The 21788-nt window shown below is 45.3% G+C and overlaps 2 protein-coding genes across 9 annotated transcripts in view; both read left to right on the top strand.

Moving 5' to 3' along the window:
• Positions 1 to 21788, top strand: part of LOC122789416 — a 1105687-nt gene that overhangs the window by 337657 nt on the left and 746242 nt on the right. The window lies entirely within an intron of this gene.
• NONO (non-POU domain containing octamer binding) overlaps positions 1 to 21788 on the top strand; it is a 677532-nt gene that overhangs the window by 221542 nt on the left and 434202 nt on the right. For all 7 annotated transcript variants that reach the window (XM_044056848.1, XM_044056846.1, XM_044056852.1 and 4 more), the window contains exon 8: positions 6866 to 6956. In XM_044056848.1, coding sequence (XP_043912783.1) covers positions 6866 to 6956 — 91 coding nt within the window. The remainder of the gene's footprint in view (positions 1 to 6865; positions 6957 to 21788) is intronic.

Raw genomic sequence — 21788 nt, 5'->3', positions numbered from 1 at the left:
GGCACTCGTAGAAGTCTCAAAGCTGTTACAAATAAAAGCAATAGAGAAGGTTCCTCCTCAGGAACAAGGCCAGGGATTCTATTCAAGACTATTCCTTGTTCCAAGAAAAGAAAAAATGGAGTCCTATATTGGACTTGTCCGCTCTAAACACTTTTCTCATGGTGCCAAAATTCAAGATGCTGACGTTACAGCAACTTTTTCCCATGCTGGGCAAGGGGTCTTGGCTGGTTACTCTGGACCTCAAGGAGGCATGCAATCAGACACAGTTGCAGAAGATGCCTCAGATTTCTTGCAGGAACAGAGCACTATCAATTCTCAGCATTGCCGTTTGGCTTATCTACTGCGCCCAGAGTATTCACAAAATGCCTGTTATCAGTAGTGGCACATTGCAGACTCCAGGGGATTCAAATATACCTTTACCTGGACGACTGCCTAATACAAGCAGACAGCAAACAGACCTTGATAAAACACTTGGATTACGTCATTCAATTGCTGCAGGCCTTGGGGATACACAGTCAACATTAAAAAATCAAGATTACTGCCATCCCAAGAGATTATTTTTCTAGGAGCAAAACTGGACACACAGCTACAAATGGCTTTCCTCAGAGGAGAAACAAGAGCATTTAACAGCTTACTTCAAAGGCCTAGCAAAATTAACCAACCTGACCGCAAGGAAGACCCTGCAGGCCCTGGGGTTCATGGCATCTTGCATTCTTCTAATCCCTCTGGCAAGACTACACATGAGAAAGCTGCAATGGTACATAAAAAGCTTGTGGTCACAACGGTCACAACCTAGAGGACGTAGTACCACTCATACCATGCCTGCAAAGGGAATTTTTGTGGTGGGCTCAAGCAAGCCAGTTAAACGAAGCCAAGTCAAACTTCTACAACAGACGCCTCAGACCAGGGATGGGGGGTGCACATGGATGGCAGATGCATTCAAGGCCAATGGACTCCCATGGAGATGCATCAACACATAAATCAAAAAGATGTTGGCAGTGATACATGCAATAGAAGCCTTTGGAAAATCTCTTCAGCAAGGTCATCTGCTAATAAGGACAGACAACACCACTGTCATGTGGTACATAAACAAGGGGGGTACTCATTCCTACCCCATCTGCAGACTAACAATGATTCTTTGGGAAAAGTCCCTGAAACTGAACATCTACTTGCAATCCCAGTTTCTTCCGGGCAAAGAAAATGTTCTGGCAAACAGGTTGAGCAGAAATTTCTTGGATCCACACGAATGGATGCTACACCCACGCATATTCTCACAAATAACATCTGCATGGGGAAGACCAGACATAGACCTCTTTGCATCTCATCTCAATCACCTGGAAAGGTTCTGCACAAGGATACACCATCCTCTAGCTTGGAGAACGGATGCTCTTTCCTTCAGCTGGAATGCTCTAACAATTTATGCATTCCCTCCTCTACCTTTGCTCACCAAGGTGTTACTGAAGATCAAGGAAGAACAACCAAGAGGAATCTTGATAGCTCCAGACTGGCCAAGGCAGCACTGGTATCCACTACTACTGAGCATAACTCACACCAAACCATGGCCCCTGCCTCAATGGCCTCTGCTCCTGACTCAACACAGTTACAAGACTGTTCATCAGAACCTGCAAACCTTAAAGCTGACGGCTTGGAGAGTTCCATGACTCAGACCCATGACTCCCTCTCCAAAAAAGTTCAGAAAATTTTGCTGGAGGCATGCAGACCTTCCACCAGAAAAACCTATTCGGCCAAATGGAAGAGATTCACCATCTGGAATGTTAAGGGCCAGGATGCATCACTGAACATACCTCGTATTAGAATACTTGACAGAAATGTTTCAGTGGCCTCTCATACTCTTCCATCAAAATCCACGCTTCAGCTATCTCAGCACATTACAACTGTGATCCACCTATGTTTTAGCATCCCTTGCTAAGACAGCTTCTAAGAGGCATAAAGAATGTCAAACCTCCAAGGAAGCTACCAATTCCTGCATGGGACCTCAATTACGTCTTGGAAAAATTAACTCTTCCTCATTTTGAACCAGCAGCATCTTCAGAAATGCAATTTCTCTCTTGGAAAACTGTTTTCCTGTTGGCAGTCACCTCAGCAAGAAGAGTCTCGGAGATACAGGCCCTCATGGCAGTTCCTCCTTTTCTCATCTTTCATCAGGACAGAGTTTCCCTTGGGGACCAATCCTTCGTTCATGCCTAAGGTGATATCCAGTGTGTCTGTAAACCAAGCAATTCACCTGCCTACTTTCTTTCCTAACCCTCAAAATAAAGGGGAAAAGCTGCTGCATACTTTAGACATTCACAGACAACTACGCTACTACTTGGACAGAACAAAGTCCACCAGGAAGTCGGACCAACTGTTTGTAGCCTATGCTGCTGGAGTGCAAGGAAAAGCAGTCACCAAACAATCTCAAAATGGATTGGACACTGCATCAGATTCTGTTATTTTCATGGAAAGTGTGCCAGCTAATAGACCACACTCCACCAGAGCTATGGCCACATCCACAGCTTTTATAAGAGGAGTGGCTACAAAAGATATTCTAGAGGCTGCTACATGGAGCTCCGTACATACATTTACCAAACACTACAACCTGCCATACTCCAGATCCCGAGCAGGCTTTGCTTCGGCAGACCTGCAGGGCCTTCTAGCTACACCATCTTAGTCCTACCACCCCCAGCTTGGCTATGGTATTCAACCCATGTCAGGACTACGGTTGCATTCTTGAAGGACATAGTACAGTTTGTACCTACCATAAATGTAGATGTCCGATAGATATGCAACTGCAGTCAGGTTTTCCCTCCCTCCTACCCCTCTGTTTTCCCTTTTTGGGTCCTTTCTCCCCTTGCCTATCAGCTGGGGATATATATTATGGTGTATCTGTTTATTACTGTTGTGCATGTCTGGTTTTTATCTGTTTATCCATTCACAAAATTTAGCCTTCCTTGGAGGACACCTGGCATCTGGGGCAAGAAACACTGAAGAAGATGGCTTTGGCTGATGCCTTTATACTCCAGCCGCTCTGACGTCTGGGAGGAGTCTACATCGGCCAACGCTGGACCCAAACTTTGGAATCTGGCTGACCGAAGGACTGCCTGAGGCAGGACAACCCATATCAGGACTGCAGTTGCATATCTATCGGACATCTACATTTATGGTAGGTACAAAACTGTACTTTCTCATGCCTCACGAGTGGTCTAGTGGCTGACCAAATCTTGCACAAATGGAGTCAGCCTTGCTGCGACCTTTTTGCCACCCCCTTCAACAGGAAGTGCTACAGTTTCTTTTCTATCCTCCCCCTTCCCGGATACCCTCCCAGAGACACTCTAATCCACGTTTGGCCTCAGACTTTATGTATTCCCTCCATTTCCCCTGATTCCCAAACTAATACAGAAAGCTACCGTGCTGGGATGCAAGAGGATCCTTTTCCCCCTACTGGCCTCGACAAATTTGGTTTCCGTTCCTGCATCACCTCCTGGAGCAGTCCTGGACCCAGTACCAGACCTTCTGATCCATCATTCGGGTGGGTTGCACCAATCCCTGCAGTCTCTCAACCTCACTGCTTGGTTGCTCCACTTCCAACCTTAGCCAGGCTTCCGGACATTTCCCAATCTGTGCATGAAATTATCTTTTCACACAAATCTACCACCAGAAAAACTTGTGCCGGTAAGTGGAAACGTTTCTCTTGCTGGGCAGAGTCTAAAAACAGATCCCTTTTCAGCCCCGGTCCACCACGTTTTGGATTTCTTAGCGGAACTTTTTCAGGCTGGGTCCTCTTCTGCCACCATTAGTTCAGTTAGCAGCAATTTTTTATATTTTCATACAGGCCTATCTGAAACTAGTATGTCCCATAAGCTTTGCAAAGCCTTTCTCAAAGGGACTTCTTTGCTCAGGCCCCCAGTAAGAGATCCCCCATCTCCGTGGGATCTTAATTTGATCTTAGCTTCTCTAATATTGCCCCCCTTTGAACCCACAGCTTCATGTTTCTCCAAGTTTTTCTTGGAGAACCCTCTTGTGGCAATTACCTCAGCCAGAAGTTTCTGAACTCCAGGCCCTTTGTGTTCGCCCTCCGTATTCTGTCTTCCACAATGATAGTTTTGCTCAGGACTAATCCCTCCTTTCTTCCTAGAGTACCTTCTGAGTAATCTCATTCAGTCCATTGATCTTCCGGTCTTCCCAAATTATTCCAACAAAGTTGAACATAAATTATACATCAGTTGGATGTTCATAGACAATTACGTTTCTACTTGCATAGGACTAAAATTAGAAAATCGGATCAGCTCTTCCTGTCTTATGCTAAAGGTAAACAAGGTCTACCAGTGTCTGAAGTACCTCTTTCTCTAGGTGGTTGACTTCTATTTGATTTATCAATTGAACAAACTGCTCCCTGCTAAACCAAAAGGCCACTCTACTAGGGCTTTAGCTACTTCTGTATCGTTTCAGGCAAGATTACCAATGGAAGCCATTTGTGCGGCAGCTACATGGGCCACTCCCCATAAATTTCCAAAATGTAGCTTCTGGTATGGCAAAAAAGACTATGGATGCCTCTGCTCGGACACACAACACTATTGAATTAGTCACAAAATGAGATACGTTAAGCGCTTTCATCTGTACCTGCAAACTTCCTCAGAACGTACAAATTAATGTTTCAGCACTCCTTAAATAGCACAGTTGACCCATTTTGGCGCCAATATTAATTAAAACACATTTTGCAAACGTCTTTTTTGCCATACCAGAAGCTACATTTTGGATTTTTTCTAGTGTTCACTCCCCATAAATTTATTTCTCATAAGCTGGATGTGGTCTCTAGGAGCAGAGCTGATTTTGGTTCCACTGTGCTGAAGTCTGTTCCGATGAGCCACCCAGGACGGAGGTGCCAGGGACGGTGTCCCAACCAGCAAGAATGAAGGCGAGCTAGACAACTTCACATTTAGAAGTTATGTACCTACCATAACGTTCCATGTTGGTTGTCCTCTCGCCTTCTTTCTTGCGTCCCACCTTCTGTCCCCCTATCCTAATAGACCGAGAAGTTTCCCTCTGACTTCCTTTTAGCTGGCTAGTTCCCTCAACCTTTTAGCTCTGTAGCCTAACATGCTGTTAGGACAGGTGTCCTTGTATTTGTCTGTAGTTAGGTCTACCAAACGATATCTGGGGATCTAGCGCCAGGTTTTGTTGGGATATGGGGAGGCTTCAAGCCAGTAAATAGCTCTCTAGCTTTAGAAGGTGGCAGAGTCTGAGCAGAGGATCTGCTCCGAACCCAACCAGCAAGAAAAGGCGAGAAGAAAACTAACCTGGAACATTATGGTAGGTACATACCTTATTTTTTCTCATCCGTTAGTAAGGCAGTACCTCAGAGGGGCCAAAAACAAGACCTCCAAGGAGAGCACCAGTACCTACCTCAACTATGTCTTACAAACTCACACTGCCTCTGTTTTGAACCAGCCTCTGCAGCTGATATAAAATTCTTATCCTGGAAAACTGCTCTGCTCCTAGCAATAACCTCCACTAGATGAGTCTGAGTTACAGGCACTCATGGCTGTGGAACCGCTTTTCCATCCTGACAAGGTTTCTCTAGGGACAATCCCTACATTATGCCCAAGGTAGCGTCCAGTGTGGCCCTTAACCAAACAATTAATTTGCCCACCTTTTGCCCAAACCCACAGAATAATGGTGAGAGACTTGTGCTTTCTTTGGACATTCACAGGCATCTACGCTTCTACTTGGACAGAACCAAAGCTTTCAGAAAGACTGAACAACTTCAAATGGCATATGCTGCAGGATCACAAGGAAAGCCCATCTCAAAACAGGCTATTTCAAAGTGGATAGGCCACTGCGTTCATTACTGCTATTCACAGTATGGCAAATCAGTGCCTAAGGGCATTAGGCCACATTCAACCAGAGCAGCAGCCTTCCTCAGAGTACCACCGACCAAAGACATCTTGGAGGCTGCAACTTGGGGAGTTCAGTGCATACTTTTACAAAACACCATCACTTACCTCTCTACTCTAAATCCAGGGCAGGCTTTGCTACTGCAGTTCTGCAGAGCCTGATGGCCTCTCCTACTCCTATTTAGCATCAGCCTCCCAACCTTAGCTTAGGGATTCAACCCAATCGTAATGACCAACAGTGAAACACTATTAACATAGTACAGTTGTGTACCTACCATAAATGTAGATAGTGTATTCACTGTTGCAGTCCAGGTTACCCTCCCACCATCCCCTTTTCCTTTGATGGGACTTCTGTACTTTTCTATTCTATACAACCTATGTGGTGTATTTGCTTGTAGATGAAGGAAAAGTTGTTTTTAGTGTGCATGCTTATTGGCATAATTTAGCCTACCTTTTTAGGGGCACCTGCATCTGGGGCAAGAAACTGAAGAAAATGGCATCTGCTGCATCATTTATACCCCTGGCGCACTGACGTCAGGGAGATGACAGCAACAGATGCTGGACCTAGATGTTGGAACTCGGGCCGACTGCGGGTAGCCTGCCAGCAGGATATCCCAATTGTAATGACTGCAACAGTGAATACACTCTAACATCTACATTTATGCTAGGTACACAACTGTACTTTCTAGCCTTCCCTTTCTGTATTTGGGGCAGGAAGGTTTTGGAAATGTCATTTTGGGGAAGGAACTGGCCAGAAAACTACCTGTTCATAGGTGTTCTCAATGGATTGCAGACTGCAGCAAGCTTTATCAGGGTAGGAAAGTTTTTTGAAAGTGAAGCCACTGTAGTACAGTAGGGTACTGTTCTAGTGGATAAAGTCCTAAAGTTTTACATGTATTCGTAGGAGGGATAGTAAATGGAGAGAGGATGGAAGTTGTGCATTTAATAACAAAATCCCATTGTCCTTTAAGACAAGAGGAGGAACGCCGCAGACGTGAGGAAGAAATGAGGCGCCAGCAAGAGGAAATGATGAGACGCTACGGTTACAAAAGCTACCATGATGTGAGTATATTGAAATTTTCAAATCTTTAGTTTTTGTGTTGTGCATTTTCTGATGTGCTTCATATTTTCCAGCATAATGCTGGTAAACTTTTTAGTTTGAGGTAGGTTGAGTAGTCTACAAAGTAGTGGTGTACAAAAATGCTTGCATAGACTTGGCATTTTATGCTGTGACTGTTTTTTATATACATCTGCATGTTAAGGTCACCAGCTGGAAGAGAAGTACAAAAGGGCTGTAGTCTTTTTATTCTTGTAGGCAAAACTGATTTGCCATGTTCACGCCATAGTCTTTGAATCTGTATGCACTCCAACAGCTTAGGTTACTGCATCGTGACCTCCCAAAAGAGGATTGTAAAGACATTTGGGCAGATGCAGTTGAGTTTTGACATCAACTGTCCTCAGCTTTTGGGTTTAATGTTTAGTTGCATGATGCTCTTTAGTGTAGACCATTTGGAGCCTAGCTACTGCTGTTTTGCTGTCTTGTCTTCTGACTGTACAGATCTCTCGCAGGTTGGAGTTAGGAAGTTTGACATGGTTCACAAGATTTTTTTCATGTATAGAACATCTTTCAGGAGAGGTACGTTCTGCATAAACATTTTTTAAGGTACAGTAGTTTGGCTGCTTCTTAGCCTTGTAGCAGTGTGCTTAAGTGGCTGGTCTCAAGGGTGGATTTAGCTGTGATCACTTGTAGAGATTACTGCAATGCTACTGTGATGACCAGCATCCCCTGGACTACACCTATTTTCCTAGTGTTGCTGGCATGTCCCTTTGAAGGATATCTAGCTTGCAGAACCTGGCACATCCATCTTTGTAGGGGTGTGGCCCAGATTGCATACAGTTGGTGGGACCATCCAGGAAATTTAGGGATTTGATGGCTTGCATGTGGAAGCTCCTCCTTCCCATGTAGAGGGTAAAATTTCCAGAGAGGATATCCTATTGAAAGGTGTAGAAAATTAATCTGATGCAATTCTCCTGCCACTAGACTCCCTGCTTGCAGGTGCTTGGTGGGTTTTCTGTCTATGCATGTTGCATCCGAGTAGTGGATGCTCTCTGGCTCACTGTTGCAGTAATGACAGATTTCCTGCCTTAGAAGTTTGACACCAACTTGATTACTAGTGAACCCCCCCCCCCCCTTTTACAACCTGGTGGGCACTCTCCGTAATGTTAGGAATTGATCGTACAAATGGTAGTTGGCCAGCACCATGTTCAGTTGCTTGCCTTCTGAGGTATTTTTTATGCAGTGCAGAACTTCAGGTTGGTCTTAAAGCAGGAGACTAAATACTCTGGGAACTTCCATTACTAGGTGATTATAGGAGTAATTGTATAAATGTCAGAAAATAAGTAATTTTGGATAGTGGAATATCTGCGTAACTTTTTTCAATCTGCCTTGGTCCAGAGCATGATGCAGCAGTCTGTCCCCAGTGTGACAGTTTAACACCTAGAGCACATTCTGAAAAGGTGTATGCAACAAGTCGTGTGATTTCATAACAATCCCAGTGAAGCACGTATTCAACACTTGCGGTATCAAATTGCACTCTGTGGGTTAATGTTGAAGATGAGACGCTTTCACAGCCTTTCCAATGGCTTCCAGTTTGGCAGAGTCCTCTGGTACAGTCCTTAAGTGATTGTAATTCCTTGCTCCAACTGGCATATTTCAGTCATTAGGGTCTGGAGCTCCTGTGCAGACCTCTACTTCTTGTGCCTGAATACTGGTGTCTGTGCAGGAAGGCAGCTTCTCCATTGTCTGAAGACCCTGAGAGCACTGATGCAAGTTGTGGCTGCGTGCCTGTATCCTGAGGCTTCTGACTCTATGCCCAAACTGCAAAAGTAGTTTCTTCCGGCATCACCTGTTTTAGCCAAAGCCCCACTCCTCCCAGGCCTATTCAGAGGGCTTGGTCAGGCTGAGATCTTCCATGTATTTCTCAGGATGAAAGCAGCTGTATTAAAAGCTTTTGTTCCTTCAGCAATCTTTCTGGAAGTGTTGGCATGTGTTAACTTGCTGTCCCTTCAATACTTTTCCAGCTGTTGAGCCTGTGGATATACTGGCCTCAACCTAACCACTTTGACTTCATCTCTGGAGAATGTTCTTCACAAGGTGAGCAAATTAAATGGGAGGCTAAGGAATACTCTTAAGAAAATACTCCTGCATTATCTTGTGTTGCTAGAGCCCTGTCCTCTTGCTCTTCCTCTAGTATTGGAGGTCCTGGATTATGTGGTCTTTGACTTCCCTGCAGCTGGCTTCACAGCCTCCTTCCTGTGCATCTATATAAAAGCCTTGTGGTGGATCCAGAAGTGGTATGTTTGTATTCCAAGGGATCCAGGAGTGGTTCTTTCAGGAACACCCCCAAATGATAGAGAACAGGGTTTTTAATGTTTTTTGAATGAAGCCTACACTTGTTTCTCTAGTTGTAAGGGCCCTTAACTGACATTTTCACACTATAGCTCCAGAAAGCTCTCTGCTTAGTTGGAAGGCAGGGGGTGGAAGATGTGTACTTTGTGGAAAGTGCTAGACTTGTGTAATGCTGGGTTCCAGGTGACTGCATTCCTTAGCATTACTGTAGTTTTTATTGCACTTAGTAGTCAGGCAGCTGACTGGGCCTTTTCAAGAGTTCTACATGGCTGAGGGAACAGCTGCTTTTGGAGCCTGTATAGGTGGCAGTATATGCCCTCTGGGCCATTCAGCTAGACTTCCCCCCCTACCCCTTGGAAGCCCACATTTGAGTGCTGCAGTCTCACAGGCATCTGTGTATGAATACAGGTGGTAGATCTTGGTGTTCTTTTCAGAGGAGTTCAATGGATGTTCCAGTAACGCTTCGTCAAATAGCTTAGATCTCAAATTTGGCTAGGAAGTATACACTTTAGCTGCATTGGCCATGTGAGCTTTGACTTGGCAGTTTCATACATTTAAATGGGGGAGAACTTGGATGAAATTGAAAGTAGGGGGTATTGAGGATAAGGCTGTGAGCAAGAAGGTGCTAGAATAGAGCTATGCCTGTTGCCAATTTGCCAAGCAATTTAAGCATGGCTGTGGTGCTTTGGAGGAGTCTAGCAGGGAAACATTTTATGGGGTCTATTGGGAGATCTGCTTGGCTCTTAACACCCACCATACTGCTCAGTGGCTCATTATAACCATTGTTGAAGTCATGGTACTTTAATGCAGAAGGCCATGACTGGTTCAAATGGCAGTGTCCTGCATCGTATCTCTGGTTGTCCAGGACACTGGGGTTATAAGGTACAGTGGTTGGCACTTCAGTTCTATCAACGTGTCATGTAGTCCGATGCACAAGACTCCATTCCACAGCATTGCCATACACCAAAGTATCATAAGTACTCCATTGGGAAACTTCTGTTTAAGGTTGTATTTTGCTTGTGTTCAGAAAGGTTATTCGCTCTTTGTGCAGAGAACAAATCCCCACATGCTTTTATTTTATTGAATCTCTTGCCTAGGTTAGTGATTCTAAAGCCCTAGCTGCCCATTCTGTGCTAGGTTTAATAGTAAGACTTGGGTGTAGGGCAAAGTCCCTGCATCAGCACTTGGATTCAGATGAGGCTGTGCTTTACACCATGGCCTACGCCTGTTCCCAATTAAGCCATTCCTAAAGTAAATGGATAAATATTTGAATGTCAAAGGCTAAAGGCATTTGCTTTGACTTGACGCAAGTGAGGCTCCTTTGCAGTACCCAGTAAGACACCTTTTAGGCTAATTTTTTTGCTGCGATCTGGAGGCTGCTATGATGCAGGCTTATCACATCCTGACACTGGACTACAGAGTCTGAAGCTGCTAGCAGGTCTTTGTCACCAGAGATTTTTCTTAGTTTTACTGTTGCAGTCCTCACCTGTGGGTTATCCCTGCTGTGGTAGCACTCTGCCGGCCTGAATACCAGTCAGTTTTTTGTCTGCTGCAGTCTCTTGTAGTCTGACGTCAGGTCGTCAGTGCTATAAAGCAAGGCAGCTGATGTCATAACATCAGTTTTTTGCCATGGAACCTGTAGCAGAAGCAGTTCGCATGCATGCCAGTTGGTCGCTAGCAGAAGTTGAATTTCGGCTGAAAACGTCTAAAGGCAAGTACCATGTTTGGGATCCATTTTTTCTTGCACTCACTGATGTCTAAAGTTAATTCTTGCCTGTGGAAAGTGGATCCCATAGTGAGACTTCATTCTTACTGTCACTTGATGTTCATCGTGCATACAGCTGCAGTCATAACAGATGGGTTCTCCTGCCGTCAGGCGGGTCCTCGGTTGGCCGAATTCCAAAGTCTAGGTCCGGTGTCTGTTGACGTCGCTTCTTCCTTGACGTCAGTGCGACAGGGGTATAAAAGAACCAGCAGACGCCATTTTCTTCAGTCTTTCTTGCTGCGTGGTGCCCGAAGCAGAAGCAGTTCGCAAGTGCCGGTCTGCCAGCTCTAAGATTACAAATATTTCTCAACCGAAGACTTGTATAAAGCTAAGTACCCCGTTGGGGAAACTTTTCTTGCCTCAGACCGATGTCAGACAAAGTTAATAATTGCATTTCATGTGGGAAGCAAATACCGCATAAGGATTTTCATTCCCTCTGTATTCCTTGCTTAGGCCCAGACCATGACGTCTCGGCCTGTCGTTTCCATGCTACATTCAGCGGAGACACCAACCGTCTGGCGGAGTTCACACAACACTATTTTGGCAAAAAGTTAATTACAACATGTCGTCGGATACTCAGACTCCAATTTTGAGTAAATGACTTAAAGATAAGGACCGACATACGAGGTCCGCGACTTCTACCGACACTATGCTAAAGCAGACTACATGTGCTCCGGTTCTCAGCGAGGCGCCTACGCAGCCCTTGACTACCGATGACGCTTATTAGTGGTGTCTTCTGTGCCAGAGGTCGCAGGCTCTTCGGCCCAGAGTACAGATACCGAAGTCACTCTTGGCGGGGAAACTGAGTTCAGACAGGCCTGCCACCTCTCAAGGTGTTTTCAGGCCTTTTTCCATTAAGGCTTACACTAAATCTAAAGCAGCCATGCATTCTAAAAGATAAGCTCCACAGGGCCCCATGCCTAAATGGCTGAGGATTTGATTACTCTTGTCCGGGGGGGTTGAGAACCCCTGATAAAAGGCCCAGAGTGGAGGAAGAATACCTTTCCTCGGACCAGGCCTCCATTATTTCAGAGCATTCTGAGGACCAGGAACATTCTTACTCCCCTTTCAAAGATTCTGATGCAGAGGAGTCCATTCCCCCCCCCCCGAGGATTACTCTTTTGGGGAAACCTTAACCCAGATTCTTTACCTCCAGCTCCAGTCGAGCCTGACAGGTATTACCGGGTTCCTGATTCACACCAATTCCTATACAAAAGCCATGCGGCTGACCCAGAAACTATTTCACAGGGTCCCAAGGGTATTAAGGCTTCCACTGCCAAAAATCAATTACCTTCAGAGACTCCAGAGCTTTAGAAAGGTGGGGGGGAAAGGTATACACCTCTGCCACTTTAACCATGAGGGCATTAAATTGTCAGTTCCATATGTTAAAGTATCAACAGTTTTTGTTATCTCAGTTGAAAAGCAAAATGTCACAACCTGAACAACCAGACTTGAAGGAGTTGCAGGATTTGTTGCATAGTGCAGAGCAAGTGGGTAAACATACCTTGCAATGTGGTTTTGATGCTTTAGAGGCCTCTTGTAGAGCTGCTGTTACAGGATCAGTCATATGTAGACATGCTTTGCTCAAAGAGCAAACCTTACCAGATAATGTCAAAGCTAAATTACTAGATGCACCTCTTCAAAAGGATGTCTTGTTTGTTAAAGCTGAGGAGGTATTAAAGAAAATGGAGGAAAAGGCAAAATCAATGCAAATGGTGAAAGATTTCCTACAGGTACAACCGCCACATTTCAGTAGAAATTGGCCTTCAAAAAATTGGTCCCTTTCCAGCCATGGACAGACCTCATAGGTAGATGGTTACCTGAGAGGTAGAGGGCAAACACCTACACCAAGAGGGGGTGAGGATAGTTCACAGCCGTTCAGAAAGCAGACCCAATGACTTCCCCTTTGCATGCCAAGCAAGGCTCAAATGGCAGCACCTTTAGGCAGAACTGGCATTTTCAAAATGGCATATTGTCACAAGACAAATGGATCCTGGACGTTATAGACAGAGGCTACAGATTCCACTTTCACACCCTTCCAAAAATGAGGCATGCCTAACCTGCCACACAATCAAAAGGGCAGAGGCACAAACAAATTTCAGATCTCATGGACATGAAAGCTATTCAAGAGGTACCTGCATAAGAACAGGGTCAAGGTTTTTATTCCAGACTATTCCTGGTACCAAGGAAGGGCAAAAATTGGAGACCTATTTTGGACCTATCCATCCTAAACGCATTTACTCGTACCAAAGTTCAAGATGCTCACATTACAGCAGCTTCTTCCCATGCTGGGCAAGGAGTCTTGGCTGACATTGGACCTCAAGGAGGCATACCTGTATGTCCCAATCAGACAAGATTGCAGAAGATACCTCAGATTTCTTGCAGGTTCATCCCATTATCAATTCTCTGCATTGCCCTTTGGCTTATCTACTGCGCCCAGAGTGTTCACGAAATGCTTGGCATCAGTAATTGCCTTCTGCAGACTTCAAGGGATACAAATATACCCATATCTGGACGACTGCCTGATCCAAGCGGACAGCAAACACTTCTGAAACACCTGGCGTTTGTAATAATGTTTTTGAAGTCTCTGGGATACACAAGGAAGGACTAATACCCTCTCAAACAATAATTTTCCTCTGTGCCAGCTTGGATACAAACACCCAGATGGCCTACCTCACACCAGAGAAACAAGGGCAATTAACTCAATACTTCAGAAAACTGGCAACCTTCACCAGGCTAACTGCAAGGAAAATCCTGCAGGCTCTGGGATTCATGGCAACCTGCATCCTACTAATTCCATGTGCAAAGCTGCATATGAGGAAACTTCAATGGTACCTAAAAAAACTTATGGTCTCAACACAGCCACAGTTTGGAAACAATCATACCACGGATTCCATGTCTTCAAAAGGAATTTCTGTGGTGGGCTCAAGCATGCCAAAGAAACAAGTCTCCCATTCTGCAAGCCTCAAGCAAATCAAGTCATCACAACAGACGCCTCTGACTACGCCTGGGGGGGGCACACATGACAGATCGGTGCATTCCGGGCAAATGGTCACAAAGAGAAGCACCTACACATCAATCAAAAGGAAATGCTAGCAGTAATAAATGCTATTTTGGCTTTCAAAGACCTACTGCATCCAGGACAGCTATTGATAAGAACAGACCACACCACAGTGATGTGGTATATAAACAAACTGGGAGGAACTCATTCATACCCCTTGTGCAGACTAGCCATGTCCCTTTGGAACACTGCTTGAATTGCAAATCCAACTTCAAGCACAATTCCTGCCAGGGAAGGAAAACACACTGGCAGACAACCTGAGCCGAAATATGACAGAGCCACACGAATGGAAGTTGCATCCTCAAGTTTTTACAATGATAATTCAAGCATGGGGAAGGCCAGACATAGATCTCTCTGCCACCCACAAATTTCCAATTGACAAAATTCTGCTAGAGGACCTTTCATCCTCAGGCCTGGAAAGTGGACGCACTTTCAGTTGGACAACAGTGACTGCTTATGCCTTTCCTCCTCTTCCACTGCTGGCCAAAGTTCTATTAAAAGCCAGAGCAGATGGACCAAAGATTCTCATTGCTCCAGACTGGCCAGGACAACACTGGTACCCACTCCTGAGGAGCCTGACTCATTCCCCACCATGGATCCTGCTTATAATGCCTCTTCTACTGACTCAGCACAACTTCAAAACTCTTCAGTCAGCTGAAAACACTCAATCTAGCCACATGGAGGATTCCTTAAATTCACAGCAGACCCTACTCTCCAAGGAGGTGCAGGATGTCATTTTAGAGGCCAGAAGGCCTTCTAGTAGAAAAGCCTACTCTTTAAAATGGAAACTGTTTTGTCTGGAATCAGAAAAAGGGTCAGAATCCTGGAATAGTGAATTTACCTCATAACACAGTACCTAGCAGAGCTGCTAAGCAGTGGACTTTCATTCTCCTCCATCAAAATCCATGCCTCTGCCATTTCTGCAGAGTACAACACTGATCCTCCTTTATTCTCTCACCCTCTCTTAAGACAGTTCCTCATAAGGGCTAAGAATATAAAACCCCACAAGGAAGCAACCAGTACCGGCTTGGGACCTCAATTTCAATCTAGAAAAACTAACCCTGCCTCCTTTTGAGCCAGCTGCTTCAACATCTGCAATATTTTGTCATGGAAAACAGCCTTCCTTCTAGCTATCACCTCAGCACGCAGGGTTTAGGAACTACAAGCCCTCATGGCTGTGCAGCCTTTCATCATTTTCCATCAGGACAGAGTTTCCTTACGAACCAATCCATTTATGCCAAAGATAGTATCCAGGGTAGCCTTGAATCAGGCTATCCACTTACCTACGTTTTACCCTAATCCACAAAACAAAGGGAAGAGGCTACTACATTCCTTGAACAGACGGCTCCGTTATTTGGACAGGACAAAGCCTTTCAGAAAATCGGAGCAACTGTCCTATGCTACAGGTGCTCAAGGGAAGCCTATTTCCAAACAGACAATCTCAAAATGGAAAGCCCACTATGTACGCGTTTGTTACTCTTTTCCTGGTAAATCTGTACCTACAGGGATCAGATTTCACTCCACAAGGGCCACAGCTACCTTTGCAGCTTTCCTCATGGGGGTTCCTACCAAAGATATTTTGTAAGCAGCCACTTGGCGTTCTGTACATACTTTCTCCAAGCACCATCACATACCTTTATACTCCAAAACTAGAGTGGGCTTTGCCACTACAGTCTTGCAGGGCATCCTGGCTCCACCTAGATGTCCTTCAAGGATGCATCTGCAGTCATCACATATGGGTTGTCCTGCCTCAGGCAGCCCTTCGGTCGGATTCCAAAGTCTGGGTCTGGCCTCGGCTGATGTCACACTTTCCCCGACGTCAGAGCGTCTGGGGTATAAAAGCATCAGCAGACGCCATCTTCCCCAGTCTTTCTTGCCATGTGGTGCCCGAAGCAGAAGCAGTTCGCAAGTGCCGGTCGGCCAGCTCCTGTGATTCGGCTACCGAAGACTTCGAAAAAGCTAAGTATCCCGTTGGGGACTCTTTCTTGCCTCAGCCGATGTCAGATAGTTAATTGTTGAACTTGTGGGAAACAAATACCTCATAAGGATTTCCACTCTTACTGCCTCCCTTGCCTAGGCCCAGACCACGACGTCTTGGCGTGTTCAGCCTGTGCTTCCTTCAACCGACGAACTCTTAGACGTCTGTCGGAGTTTGCAGAGGAATTCTTTGGGGCTAGTTTTGCTTATAAGATGCCGTCTGAGACCCCGACTTTGCATTCTGTCAAACAGAAGGACAAGGACCGACTCACGCGGGCCATGGTTTCGGCTGAAACCACGGTCAGGCCTACCGAGAGCGTCTGTCTCAGCTGAAACAGAGTCCTTGGTACTTCCCATTACCGAAACTGCACAACAAACTACCTCAGCCCCGGAGGCCTTGGCCGAGCCGGTTATTGAATTACCTATTGAATCTGGTGTTCAGGAACCTTCCGACACCATTCCGTTAGACAAGTCCACTCCTGCACGTGGTGCAGCCAGACCCCCTGCATCCATGTCCACTAAGGCTTTTTCTAGGGCTTAAGCTGCTAAGCTTACTAAAGCTTTGCCTCCCAAGGTTTCCTCTCTGAGACCTTCTACTGGCTCACAGATTATTAGCCTAGCAGAGGATCTTATCTCATTAGAGGTTCTCAACCTCATCCGGACAGGGGCTCAACCACCTCCAGACAAAAGACCCAGGGTTGAGCCCTCTGACCACCACTCCTCAGATGAGTCCACTGATGGCTCTGCTCTGTCAAACCCCAGGAGGAGGCTTATTTGGCCTACGAGGATTCTGATGCTGAAGAATTTATTCCCTTGGCCTCCCCTCCTGAAGAGTTTTCCTTTGGAGAGACACTACACTCTGAGAACATTTTCAATGGCAGGGTCAGGAATTCTGATTCTAGAAAGAGATTAAGGACCTTTTTACATTTGCCTCAGCATAGGCCTTTAGCTATACCTCCTGTTTTGAATGTCTTTGATGTGTACTCTGATGCTAGTACAGCCCCTGACTCTCTCCCTCCGGCACCTGCCAAACCTGACTGGTACTACAGGGTCCCGGATTCACATCTACATCTGTACAAGGCCCACTCTGCTGATCCAGAAACTATTTCCCAGGGCCCAAAAGGGGTTGCAGCTGCCACTGCTAAAAATCCTTTACCCTCTGAAAGAGAGTCCAGAGCTTTAGAGAGATGGGGTAAGAGTGTATACTTCTGCAACTCTTTCCATGAGGTCATTAAATTGTCAATTTCATATGATACAGTACCCAAGAGTATTTGTTAGATGAATTGCATAAGAAACTGTCCTCTTCTGAACCCCTTGATCGCAAATCCCTTCAGGATCTGGTGCATAACTCCCAGCAGGTTAGTAACCACTTCTTGCAGTGTGGTTATGATGCGTTGGAAGCTTCATGTAGGTCAGTTATGACAGGTGCAGTTATATACGTAGGCATGCCTGGCTGAAGGAACAATCTTTACCAGACCATGTTAAAGCCAAGCTTTTGTATGCTCCTATGGAAAAGCAAAAATTATTTGGTTCCACGGCTCAAGAGGTCTTAAAGAAATTTAAAGAAAAGGCAAAATCTGTGCAAACAGGATTTTCTGCAAGTCCTACCACCGAGATTCAGCAGAAATTGACCTACTAAGAATTGGTCCTTTCCAGACTCAGACAGATCTCAGAGGCAGGAGTAGGCGTGCCAGAGGTAGAGGGCAAGCTAGAAGCTCCTACAGAGGCAGTCAGTGGCAGACTCCCAACCAGAGAGGTGGTGCAGGAACCACAACTGCTACAACAGGACAGACACAATGACTTTATTCGGACTCCGCCGACCAGGGCTCAATTAGAAGCACCTTTGGGTGGAAAGCTTTCTTTATTCTCAAAATTGGCACAGCATTACAAGGGACACATGGGCACTGCAAATAATAGACAAAGGATACAGGTTCCATTTCCACACATTGCCAAAAAGAAAAGGAATGCCAGACCTGCCACCAAATCAGAGGGCAGAGGCTTTGAAGCAAATTACCAAATTAATACAAATGAAAGCCATAGAAAAGGTACCTCCTTCAGAACAAGGCCAAGGAATTTTACTCCAGATTATTCAGTGTTCCAAGAAAAAAGCAATGGAGGCCTATACTGGACTTGTCCGCACTGAATACTTACCTCATTGTGCCAAAATTCAAATGCTGACGTTACAGCAACTCCTTCCCATGCTGGGCAAGGGGTATTGGCTGGTGACTCTAGACCTCAAGGAGGCATACCTGCATGTCCCAATCAGACACAGCTGCAGAAGATACCTCAGATTTCTTGCAGGGTCAGAGCATTATCAATTCTCAGCATTGCCGTTTGGCTTATCTAATGCGCCCAGAGTATTCACGAAATGCCTGGCATCAGTAGTTGCACATTGCAGACTCCAGGGGATTCAAATATACCCTTAACTGGATGACTGCCTCATACAAGCAGACAGCAAACAAACCTTGATAAAAAACTTGGACTATGTCATTCAGTTGCTACAGGCTTTGGGATACACGGTCAGCATTCAAAAATCAAGACTATTGCCATCCCAAAAGATTATTTTTCTAGGAGCAAACCTGGACACACAATCACAAATGGCTTTCCTCAGAGGAGAAACAGCATTTACCAGATTACTTCAAAAGCCTAGCAAAACTTACCCAGCTGACCGCCAGGAAGATCCTGCAGGCCCTGGGGTTCATGGCATCTTGCATTCTTCTTCTTCTGATCCCTCTGGCAAGACTGCACATGAGAAAGCTACAATGGTACCTAAAAAGCTTATGGTCTCAACACAGCCACAACCTAGAAGACTTAATACCACTCATTCCATGCCTGCAAAGGGAATTTTTGTGGTGGGCTCAAGCAAGCCATTTAAACAAAGGCATGCCTTTCAACAAAGTTCAAGCAAGTCAAATCATTACAACAGACGCCTCATTATGGATGGGGGGCACACATTGAGGACAGATGCATTCAAGGTCAATGGACTCCCACAGAAATGCCTCTGCACATAAATCAAAAAGAGATGTTGGCAGTGGTACATGCAGTAGAAGCCTTTGGAAAATCTCTTCAAGGTCATCTGCTAATAAGGACAGAGACCACCACTGTCATGTGATATATAAACAAACAAGGAGGCACTCGCTCTTATCCCCTCTGCAGACTAATAATGACTCTTTGGGAAAAGTCCCTGAAACTGAACATACATTTGCAATCCCAGTTTGTTCCGGGCAAGGACAATGTTCTGGCGGACAGGTTGAGCAGAAATTTCTTGGATCCACACGAATGGATGCTGCATCCACACATTTTCTCAACTGCATGGGAAGACCGGACATAGATCTCTTTGCTTCTCATCTCAATAATCACCTGGACAGGTTCTGCTCAAGGACACGCCATCCTCTAGCCTGGAGAACGGATGCTCTCCTTCAGCTGGAATACCCTAAAAATCTATGCATTCCCTCTACCATTACTGTCCAAGGTGTTACTGAAGATCAAAGCAGAGCAACCAAAAGGAATATTGATAGCTCCAGACTGGCTAAGGCAGCACTGGTATCCCTTGCTACTGAGCATAACTCGCACCAAACCGTGGCCCTTGCCCCAATGGCCTCTGCTCCTAACTCAACACAATTACAGGTCTGTTCATCAAAACCTGCAAACATTTCAACTGACAGCTTGGAGGGTTCCATGACTTTGACCCATGTCTCCCTCTCCGAAAAGGTTCAGTAAATCTTGTTGGAAGCACGCAGACCTTCCACCAGAAAAACCTGTTCGGCCAGGTGGAAGAGATTCATCATCCTGAATGCCAAAAAGGGCCAGGATGCATCAGTGATGAGCATACCTCAGATATTGGAATACTTGGCAGAAATGATTCATAGTGGCCTCTCATATTCTTCCATTAAAATTCACGCTTCAGCAATCTCAGCAAATTACAACTGTGACCCACCTGTGTTTTTGCATCCCTTGCTAAGACAGTTTCTAAGAGGAATAAATAATATCAAACCTCCCTGAAAACCACCAGTTCCTGCATGGGACCTCAATTACGTCTTGGAAAAATTAACTCTTCCTCCTTTTGAATCAGCAGCATCTTCAGAAATGCAATTTCTCTCCTGGAAAACTGTCTTCCTGTTGGCAGTTACCTCGGCAAGAAGAGTCTCTGAGATATAGGCCCTCATGGCAGTACCTCCCTTTCTCATTTTTCATCAGGACAGTTTCTCTAAGGACCAATCCTTCATGCCAAAAGTGATATCCAGGGTGTCTCTAAATCAATCCACCTGCCTACTTTCTTTCCCAATCCTTAAAATAAAGGAGAAAAGCTGCTGCATACTTTAGACATACACAGACAATTACGTTACTACTTGGACAGAACAAAGACCACCAGGAAGTCTGACCAACTATTTGTAGCCTATGCTGCTGGAGTGCAAGGAAAGGCAGTCTCCAAACAAGTTCAAAATGGATTGGACACTGCATCAGATTCTGTTACTCCTTCCATGGAAAAGGTGTGCCAGCCAATATTAGGCCACACTCAACCAGAGCTATAGCCACATCCACTGCTTTTCTAAGAGGAGTGGCTACAAAGGACATTCTAGAGGCTGCTACACGGAGCTCCGTGCATACATTTACCAAACACTACAACCTGCCTTTTTATACTCCAGATCCCGCGCAGGCTTTGCTTAGTTAGTCCTGCAGTGTCTTTTAGCTACACCATCCCTTGCTTAGATCCTACCACCCCCAGCTTGGCTATGGTATTCAACCCATATGTTATGACTGCAGTTGCATTCTTGAAGGACATAGTACAGTTTTGTACCTACCATAAATGTAGATGTCCGGTAGATATGCAACTGCAGTCAGGTTTTCCCTCCCTCCTACCCCTCTGCTTTTTTTCCTTAGGTTCATTCCCCCTTTCCTTTTTAGCTGGGGATATCTGTTATGGTGCATCTGTTTATTACTGTTCATGTCTGGAATTTCTGTTTATCCATTCACAATTTAGCTTTCCTTGGAGGGCACCTGGCATCTGGGGCAAGAAACACTGAAGATGGCGTCGGCGGATGCCTTTATACTCCAGCCGCTCTGACGTTGGGGAGGAGACATCAGCCGATGCCGGACCCAGATTTTGGAATCTGGCCGACCGAAGGGCTGCCTGAGGCAGGACAACCCATATGTCAGGACTGCAGTTGCATATCTATCAAACATCTACATTTATGGTAGGTACAAAACTGTACTTTCCCAATATTCCTCTGATTTTACAATATCTGAGGTGCTTAAAGGCCTATCCTTATCCATTAAGATCCATGCCTCTGCCATTTCAGCTCATTACAATACAGACCCACCTATTTTTTCACATTTTGCCTAGGCAGTTTCTCAGAGGGGCCAAAAACAAGACCTCCCAAGGAGAGCACCAATACCTGCATGGGACCTCAATTTTTGTCTTGGAAAAACTCTCTGCCTCCTTTTGAACCAGCTAATACAGCAGAGATTAAAATTCTTATGGAAAACAGCTCTGCTCCTAGCAATAACCTCAGCAAGAAGAGTCTTGACTTGCAGGCATTAATGGCTGTGGAACCTTATCTTCCATCCGGACAGGGTTTCTCTAAGGGCAAACCCAACATTTTTGCCTAATGTGTCCAGTGTGGCTCTTAACCAAACAATTAATTTGCTTACTTTTTACCCAAACCCACGGAATAAAGGGGA

The sequence above is a fragment of the Protopterus annectens genome, chromosome 14.part0, assembly GCF_019279795.1.
Source record: "Protopterus annectens isolate FY-2018-M chromosome 14.part0, PAN1.0, whole genome shotgun sequence".
NCBI lineage: Eukaryota > Metazoa > Chordata > Ceratodontiformes > Protopteridae > Protopterus > Protopterus annectens.
The sequence above is the reverse complement of the archived record's forward strand: the minus strand, read 5'-3'. Positions and strand labels throughout refer to the sequence as shown.